We start from the raw sequence: 9,941 nt of genomic DNA, 5'->3' as shown, positions 1-9,941 counted from the left end.
AATCCTCTTTTCCTCTCTCCGGTTTGATGCAGGGGACCCCTCCCTTCACCTCTTTCTTCTCCCCTTCCCCTGTTACTAGCAAATCTACCAGCCTGTTTCAAAATCTTCTATAAACAAGAGGGACTATATAGTGTTAGCCCTACACATCTTAGCCTCTCCGGGATAAGGAAGGTCCCACTCCTCCACCCTTTTTTCTCCTCCTTCTTCTCCTTCGGGGGTCCTCCTTCCCCCTCCCCCTTTCGTACAGGGCTGGGAGCGGCAGCAGCTGGGAGAGAAGGGATGAGGTCATCCTCTCACTCAGAGTCAGCTGGTGGAGGAGAGAAAGAGGGAGGGAGGAAGAGGGGAGGAATGTACAGGTCCGAGTACCGCCGCGGCGGCTGCTGCTGCTGCTGGCGGCGGTGGCTCCGACAGCAGCAGCCACCAGGTAAAGAGGGAGAAGAAGAAGAAAAAGAAGAAGGAGACTGGAAAGGGAGGGAAAAGAAGGTTGGCTTGCTGCAGGCAGCCAGGCGGCGCTCCAGCTGGCAGAAGGGTAGCTTCTAGCCCCAGCCCAGATCCTACCTACCCAGCCAGCCAGTCAGCTAGGAAAGCAGGGAGTGGAGGAGTAGCAGCAACAGCAGCAGCAGCAGCAGAGGAAAAGGCGGAGGGAGGGAGTAAAGAAGGAAAGGGAGGGGAAGGAAGGAGGGGAAAGAGAAGAGAGAAAAAGGAGGTGGCTGGAGGAGGAGACAGCAGGGGGAAAGGTGTCAGATAAAGGAGGGTTTTTCTCTGGTTTTAAGGCATCATGGCCGCTAAGTCAGACGGGAGGCTGAAAATGAAGAAGAGCAGCGACGTGGCTTTCACCCCGCTGCAGAATTCGGACCACTCGGGCTCAGTGCAGGGATTGGCTCCAGGTTTACCATCGGGGTCTGGAGCTGAGGACGAGGAGGCGGCTGGGGGTGGCTGCTGTACGGACGGCGGTGGCGGCGGCGGTGGCTGCTCCCGGTGCTGCTGCTGCGGTGGCGGCAGCAGTAGCTCGGGCGGCGGCTCGGGGGTCTCCGGTGGTGGCGGTGGGGGGGGCTCCTCCTCACTGTGCCTGCGTTTAGGCAGGGAGCAGCAGCGCTACTCGTTGTGGGACTGCCTCTGGATCCTGGCCGCTGTGGCAGTGTACTTCGCGGATGTGGGTACAGACATCTGGCTCGCAGTGGACTACTACCTGAGGGGTCAGCGCTGGTGGTTTGGACTCACTCTCTTCTTCGTGGTACTGGGCTCTCTTTCAGTGCAGGTGTTCAGCTTCCGCTGGTTTGTGCACGATTTCAGCACCGAGGACAGCTCCACGGGCACCTCAGCCACAGCAGCTGCCACAGCTTCCTCAGCTTCTGGTTGCCCACAGCCTGCAGCTGACTGCAAGACAGTGGTCAGCGGTGGGTCTGCAGTTGGAGAAGGAGATGCTCGTCCTTCAACACCGCAAAGGCAAGCTTCAAATGCTAGCAAGAGCTATACCACCACCAACAGCACCAACAGCAGCAGTGCCACCCGGACCGGCGGCAAGAACAGGTCGGCGTCCTGTTCCTTCTGCATCTGGCTCCTGCAGTCACTCATCCACATCTTGCAGCTCGGGCAAATCTGGAGGTACTGTATCAGGGGTGGAGGGAAAAAGAGAGGCTTCCTGCCAATATTACACCACCACCCACTTTTGGTTTTGCACTGTTATAGTTTGTGGTGATATTGTCTAACGCACACTTTCTTAGATACTTTGGACACTTGCAGAGTCTGATGATTTTTTTTCCTTTTTAATTTGAAGCTATTTATTACCATAGGAAGGACATAGAAAAGAAAGTGGTGTTGATTACTCCACCCTTCTTCACTCTCCCCTTTTAGCGCTTTCACTTGCTACTGTCTCCTCTACCTTTAAAAAAAAAAAAAACTGACTGATAATGCTTTGGTGAGTAGGAGGGGGCTCTCCTAAGAAGCTTTTACAATATTTTTGAATGTAGAACTTGTTAAATTTGGGAGTGCTACATGGAAAATTGTGTTTCTTTTGTTCCTCCAGAAAATTTCTATTTCTAGCTAGATGTGATTGATCACCCATCAGAAGAGCTTAGGTTTTCAGCATTCTTGCTGTGACAATACTAGATTCAGAAGGAAAGAACCTGGCAGTGACACAATTAGTTGTCTTTGCATTTGGGGCATGTGGATGTTGAGCTCTTAGTGTGATACTCTTTCACCTGCCTAGGTTGTGGTAAATGACTGCATAAAAGTGTATGTTATGTGGACTCAGAGTTACTTCTTTAGTTCATCAGGTTCTCTACCATCATGCTTGATTTATAAACTGACTAAAAACTCATAAAGAGAGAGGTAATGCCTGTATGTGCAGCAATGATCTTTGGCATCTAGTGAATGGTTTTACTTTGTTAACATAAAGCATGTCAGATAACAATCTTTTTATATATTGATCGTTTAAATTAACAAACTGAAATATTAACCTAAACTTGTTAAGTAAGAGAATTCAGTTACTTTATAGATTTGTATATTGAATGCAAAGTAATTATTTTGGGGTGATTTTCTTTTTTAAAAGTTTTTAGAAACCTTTAAAAGTGACATTTTACAACATGGTGAATTCCACATATACAAAAGAATGTGAATAAAGATGTCAGTACACTGGAATTTCTTAAATCATCCTACTGAGTGGATAGTACAGTTCTTTGTAACTGTGCTATAAGTAAAAATTGAAAACTTCTTAGAAAGTATGTGTAGATAGAAGACATGGTTTTGTGCTTCACCACACAATATTCTGTTAAAGTCTCATTCCTTGTAATGTCTTGTGGCATAAAAACTGCAAATATGTTATTTGAATGGAGAAATGCCATGTAGAAGTAACTTTTAGACCTTGTGGAAATAAACAAGAGTTATTTGAATCCTTGCATTGAGCAACATTACTTGCACTAAAGAAAGTGATCAACCTGGTCCTCCATTAGTCTTCCTAGTATTAAAAGGCTTCCATAGAGACTGGATTAAATATGATTAAATATGTTTTCTTTCTAGAAGTCCCAGAATTTTCTTAAAAAGATAACAAAGTAAGATAAGAGAATTTGAATTTAAATGCTCCAAAATTTGAATGTCTGGTAACATTTTGAAATATAATTATTAAATATGAAAACCCTATTCCCAATGGATTTAAAGTGATATATTTCTTTGGGTTATTTATCATGCTTGTGTGGCACCAAGTTTCCACATGAAGCATCTATCATGTTTATTTTTGAACAAGGAAGGTAAACATTTAGTGACAATTAAATCCACGGTAGCAGAAAAATTTTAAAATGTGGATTATGTATGACAATTCTCTATAAAATTTCAACAATTTTTGCAAATCATTTTTCTTCAGTCACCTTTAATATTCTGTCAGATTTTCTTTTTAGATTTATAGTAGTGATTCAAGCACTTTACAAAACAATAAAATGAAATAAAATTATTATTCTTAGAAGGTAGCTTTCTATAAGGAATCTTTTACAAAGCTTGTGAGCTTCAGTAGTTCCTTTGATCAAGTTAATGCTTAAACTTTTTCCCAAGAAAATATAGTTTCTTCTATGGAATGAGTAGGAAAAGGAAAGTACTTCTAAACATCAAAGTTGTATCACATCCCATCTCATATAGAAAGCTACACCACATCCTGTCTCATATAGGAAGGAGAAGGTGGAGGGGGAGATGAAATGGGTTAAATGAAAAGTTACAATGATCATATCATGCCACTCCATTATATAATATATAGCTTAGATCATAAGCATGATAGTGCTGATAGTTTAGTTCTCTTGCTAACCATCCAGATAACCTTTTCTTGGGAAATCTCAGAGCATGCTAAAAGAATTTATGATCATCTGGGAGTTAAAACTGTTGGAATCATTTTCATATGTTGCTCCCACATGAAAACTGATTAAATGAAGTAAACTAGCAGTGGTCCCACCCTATCATTTTCCATACATAAGGTATGGTTGATAGTTATACATAATTAGGATAGCCTGATATGACCATACTCAAATGGCCAGTTAATTTCTTTTGCACTTCACAAATTCTCATCTTCTGATTCATTGGCTTTCTTTTATACTGACTAGTGGAGCAGAACATGGGAAAAGAAAACTTAGAGAACTATATGCAAAGAAATATTCCTCAAATTACACATTTTCCCGATATTTCAAGGGTTAAACTAGGACTTTTGGAAAGATTTTTTTTAGTAATTTGGGTGAAATGCTGCTCATTTTATTAAGATTATACAACAACTAGATGATTTGGGAATAGTCTAAATCTCTAAAATAGTAAGAATTCCATTCACTCTTAGAACTTTTGTTCAGAAGCCCTATACTAAAAATATACAACAGTACCCAATGGGCCAAAGCACATGAGGTCATTATTCATGTTTTAGAATGCTACTTTCTCTGATCAATAAAATAGATTTTAGCTAGCTTGGTAACTGTTTATTGTAAGTGTTTTCATGAAATTCTTTTACTTATTTTAGGAGACTGGGAAAATTCTGAAAACTGTCAGGGGGGAAACCCTTTGAAATGATATCAAAATGCTGATTTGGCTGGAAATTGTCATTTGGAGTATTCTAGTCAAGATTCATATTTATTTATGCATTTCTTACAAATGCAATTGCTGTAAGCAATGATACATATTCATTTTAATTAAAGCTTACTAATGGGAAATTAATGGTGGTTTTTAAAGTTGCATGGGGTGATCCTGGGAAAGAGCTATTTGAAATAATGAAAGTGAACTTTTGCTGCCATAGCAATTATGATTATAAAAGAACTCCATTAATGGATGAAAAAACATAACGTTCTCCCTTCTCATTCTTTTTCTCTGATTTCAACAACTTATTAAGGATGGAATTTAGTCCAGGAGGGACCCAATGTTTCATGAAAATGTTTTCAGTCAGCTATGAACAGAGTTGAGAAATCCTTTTACAGGTGGCTTATTGATAGCTATTTCTCTTCTAGTTAGACAATAAACATTTATTGAACCTCTGTTATCTAACCAGCAGTGTACTATATACTAGGGATGGAAAGAAAAGCAAAGAACAACCCTTGCTCTCAAGGAGCTTATTGTCTAATGAGTGATACAACATCAAAATAACTATATACAGACAAGATATATTCAGGATAAATTGAAAATAATGAACAGAGGGCAAGCATTAGGTTAGCACTAAGAGGGAACAACAAAGATTTTTTTATTAAAAAATGGGCTTTTGGTGAGGACTTGAAGAGAGCCAAGAGGCAGAAACTGGTTAGGAGGAAGAATCCTAGTTAATTAAGAGAGATAGACAGCCAGTCAAGTTGCTTTGAGTGTGGTGATGCAAAGAACAGTAAGGAGGCTAGTGTCACTGGATCTCAGAGTACATAGGGGAGAGAAAGTTATAAGAAAACTACAAAGGTAGGACCCAGGAACCAAGTTATGAAAGATTTTGAATATCACACAGAGAATTTGATATTTGATCCTGGAAGTGATAGGGAGCCAATGGAATTTATTAATCATGTCTTTGTTAGATTGAATCTTGTAGTTTTATCTAGTTCATTTTTTCTAATTTTAAAATATATTCTTGGTCAGTATTTATCTTGCTATTTTAATAATAGTTTTCTATTTTTTCAGCAAAGGAAATTATTTATTGTAAACAAGTCACAAAGGAAGATATAAGGATTATTGTGCAGATCTTAATGTAGTCAAAAGAACGTTGTTTTTAATATACAATGAAACTTCTCTATAATGTTTCCCAAGGGCCAAATTTCGAAATTATATATTAAGAAAAAAATTGAAGAGGTTTTATTGCTTTTTGGTCCTTTACCTGAATGTTTAAAATTTAACCTGAAACACAGAAAAATGTTAAATGAAAGAATAATATAATAAACATTTCATTGTGTATATCAAACAGTTCATTTTGCTCTACTCTGTATAGTATATTTGATGAAAGAGGATATGAAATACTGTTAATGAAATTTACGTACTATTATTCCTGCCTTCCCTCTACCCTACTATACAAATTCCTATAAATAGGACAGATTTTTTAATTTTCCTTTTTTATACTTGAAAAAATATTTTCCACTAATTTTCTAGTTTTATACAGCACATATTATACCCTTATAAGGATATTTTGCCTAATAATAGAACCATCCTTCAAAAAGTTACTTATTCTTAATGTTTCTTCTTAAAACTACAAGATTTTTTAAATCTTCAGATAGTATTAAATCTCAGAATTTACAGAAAACACACTGATATTCAATTTTCAAATCTATACCTGAAATTACAATCATAGTTAGGAGAAGAGGCATACTTAATACCCCCATATTTCCTTCAGATGATCTATCTTGATAGACAACTTTTAACAGATATGGTGGGAAAATAATTGATAGTCATTTATTGTCACTATAACACTTTCGATCAATTGTTCAAAGCAGTGATGGCAGGCAAGAACAATTATCGTGCTTACATTTTCTCAATGATGCCTAACACTGACATTAATAAACATAAGCCCTTCATAACTAGCAGGAATTGTGTTGAATAAAATTTGATATAGATATAAGATGTGAAGATGTAGTACTGATGCTAGATTCTTCTATATTCTTCCTAAAACGATTTACATTTTTTATATTTAATTTTGGTCAACACATTTTAAGAAGGATTAAGAAGCTGGAATATCTTCAGAGAAGGGGAACTATAATGGTGAGAGGTACTCAGAAGGAGACTGCTACAAAAATATCTTGAGAAAAAGTTAGCCAGCCTAGAAAAAAATTGGTGATAGAGGAGAAACAATGGCTATCCTCAAATATGTAATGAGTCATTATATGGAAGAGAGATTCTTCTTGTTCTTCATGGCCCTGCAAGGGAGAATGGGGGCTAAGGTGTAAGTTAAAAGACAGTAGTTTTCAGATTTTTTATAATATATTAATTAGAATTGTTCAGGATTAGAATGTTTTAGTCTTTGTTGGAAGAAGAAAAATGGTTTGGTGAGTACTTGGTTGACTCTGTTGGAAGTTTTGTAGAAAAGACAAAACAAAATATAGTTTTCATTTCATTCCCCTCTGTATTTCCAGGTATCTCCAGTTAATTTAAAGTCCCTTTCCATGGTATATTTCCTTGGCTTTTCGTTTAGTCTATTCCACAAATTTAATCCAGAAAATTATCACTAGAATGGATGACAACATGATTCCAAGTCATTAGAAAGTAAGTTTGGACTCAGAAGAAAATGTCTAGGAAAGTTGAGAACATTTTTAACAGTGAAAGATAATCCATAGACAAGTCAGAAAAAGATCATTATTGATTGTGTGTTAGCTCACCACCAGGTTTTACATGTACCATGAAAGACCATGCCACCTATCATTTTGATGAGTGGATGTTTCTTATACTTTTGTCTTCCCATCTCCTAAGACTCCTGATGGAGATGGTTTATCTTAAAGGAACTGGCTAGTTCTGAGGCCAGAATTTCATTCTTTCTGCCTTAGCCATCTCTCTCACTACTAGAACTCCTAGTGATTTCAAAGGTGCTTTCTGGGATAAATATGTTAGAAGACAGTCTTAGATGAGAAATGCTTTTCTCAAAGAACCAACTGAATAACAAAATTATTTATTCATTGATATTGCATAGAAAATAAAATCTTGGCCTTATTATTTGAATTTAAAAATAATTTTGAGATTATCATTAGAAAAAGTTTGGCTTCACTTTCTTAATGTTTGAAATAACTGTGTTGTCCAGAATGATCCTATTCCATTCTATTTGCCTTTCAAAATATCTCCATATTAATGTCATTTAATCCTTAAAACAACTCTCTGAATAAGATAAATTATTATCTCAATTTTATAGATGTAGGAACACTGAGGAGCAGAAAGTGTTTGACTTCTCTAAAGTCATATTTGTAATTAGTTGCAGGGCTAGGGTCTGGGTCAAATCCTTTGATTGCTAATATTATTGTTTTCCTGCCAGATTCAACTGCCATGTACTTTGTCTTGTACTAAGTGGAAAGAGAAATCAAAGAGAACTTGGAAAAATTTGTGATGCCTCTTTATAATCTCTTCATTGGTTTTAGGACATGGTGTCTTCCCAGGAGGAACACAAATCTATGTAAGTTCCCCAAATGCTAGAGGTAGTATTTCAGTTTTACCCAAAGGATATACAAAACCATATGTAACTTTATAGTTCTCCATTCTTTTACTTCACCTTCTAAGTGCTGGTTCTTTCAGGACCCTGTTTGTGAAAATGATGAGGGGATGCTGAAGTATTATGCTCACCTATTTCAATATCACTGATGTAAGGAGTTTCAATTGTTTTAACAGTTGAAATACATGTGCACTGTTTTCCTATTTAGGTGAAAGGAACATATTTATTTTACAAACAAATATCCTTGAGTATGGCAAAATCTTGCCCAAAACTAATAATTGAATATAAAGGCTGTTTTAGTATTCTTAAATATGTATGTATTATTTGCTTTCTGCTTGAGGATTACCCAAATTCTTGCCTAAAAAGCATGGGCTCAGCTATTTGAACCTACCTCTTATTGATGTTCAAGTAACAATCCCTCAATTACCCAATATATATTTTATATTTTTGTAATCACAGAGAGTAACCTCAAGTTTATACATTTAAATAATGCCACTATGTGAATCAAATGAAATCACTGTCCTTTCATAGAGCTGTTTTTCATGATCTCATAGAAACAATTATTTTACTTCCTTTAGAGCAGTGGTTCCCAAACTTTTTTGGCCTACAGCCCCCTTTCCAGAAAAAATATTACTTAGCCCCCTGGAAATTATTTTTTTTTAATTTTAATAGCAACTAATAGGAAAGATAAATGCACCTGTGGCCATCACCTCTTTCCTGGATCACTGCAGCACCCACCAGGGGGCAGTAGTGCCCACTTTGGGAATCACTGCTTTAGAGGCTAAAAAAACTTGTGAAAAATAAGGACTAAGGCTTAAAATTGGATGAATTCCTCTCCAGTATTTATTTCAAATAGATTTTTAAAATGAACTAACAAAAGAAATGAAAGGTTTAAAGAAATCTCAAACATAGAACATTACCTCTATAATTGTTGAAATGAAGATTTTGTTTTGTTTTCAGGCAGGAAATGGTTGCAGTTGCCTTTATATGTATACACACACATACACACACACACACACACACACACATATATATACACACAGAGATATATATAGGCATTAAAGAGCAATTTAAATGTTTACATAATCATTATAATCTTCTTTGTTTGATTCCTCTAAAAATGGCATATTGTAATTTCTGAGAGGAAAATATTTCTGCCATTGCTGACTTAGACTATATTTTTTCACACTATATTATTGTCAGTGGAGAACACCAACCACCAGCTCTTGGAATGACTAGGGCTGATAGCCTCATAGAAAATAGCAAAAATGATGAATGGTATTTCTAAAATGAAACAGGGTCGTATGCATTTATGGATTTTGCCAAACATATAACTTTCTTTTCTAGGGAAGAATGGTTAAACTTTTGACCCAGTTGTCCTATTAGACTGTTAATGAAAGTGAATCAGGAAACTGAAGCAACAGGTGGAAAACTGGGCAAAAAAATTCCTAAATTTATGTAGGTTATTTGCAATTACCATTAAAAATAATTGGGGTCAAATATCACAATGTATTGGGTACTCTCCAGACAGCTGCATCTGAATAGCCACAGCTGCATTCCTGTTTCTGCTGGCAAGAATTGATAAATAATACATTCCACCTGGGGAAACTGTGAATAAACATTTTTTACATTTTTATCTTACTGATATGTGAGTGTCTAAAGACATAACTGGACACTAAATGATGAAATTTGGTATCAACTCTACCCTTCTTTGCCTATGTAGAGGCCATTTATGGATAGATGTGTCATAGTAAAGTGAGGTAGAGAAAAAAATATATATATATATATTTAATATATATATATATATATATATATATATATATATATT

At 36.7% G+C, this 9,941-nt stretch overlaps 1 protein-coding gene across 1 annotated transcript in view; it reads left to right on the top strand.

Annotated features, from left to right (window-relative positions):
• The first annotated feature begins 279 nt into the window (after window positions 1–279).
• The window catches only part of XKR4 (XK related 4), a 487,807-nt gene continuing 478,145 nt past the window's right edge, over window positions 280–9,941 (top strand). The window contains exons 1-2 of the mRNA XM_044658009.1: window positions 280–424; window positions 774–1,605. Coding sequence (XP_044513944.1) covers window positions 280–424; window positions 774–1,605 — 977 coding nt within the window. The remainder of the gene's footprint in view (window positions 425–773; window positions 1,606–9,941) is intronic.

This window comes from Gracilinanus agilis, chromosome 1 (assembly GCF_016433145.1).
Source record: "Gracilinanus agilis isolate LMUSP501 chromosome 1, AgileGrace, whole genome shotgun sequence".
Classification (NCBI taxonomy): domain Eukaryota; kingdom Metazoa; phylum Chordata; class Mammalia; order Didelphimorphia; family Didelphidae; genus Gracilinanus; species Gracilinanus agilis.
The sequence above is the reverse complement of the archived record's forward strand: the minus strand, read 5'-3'. Positions and strand labels throughout refer to the sequence as shown.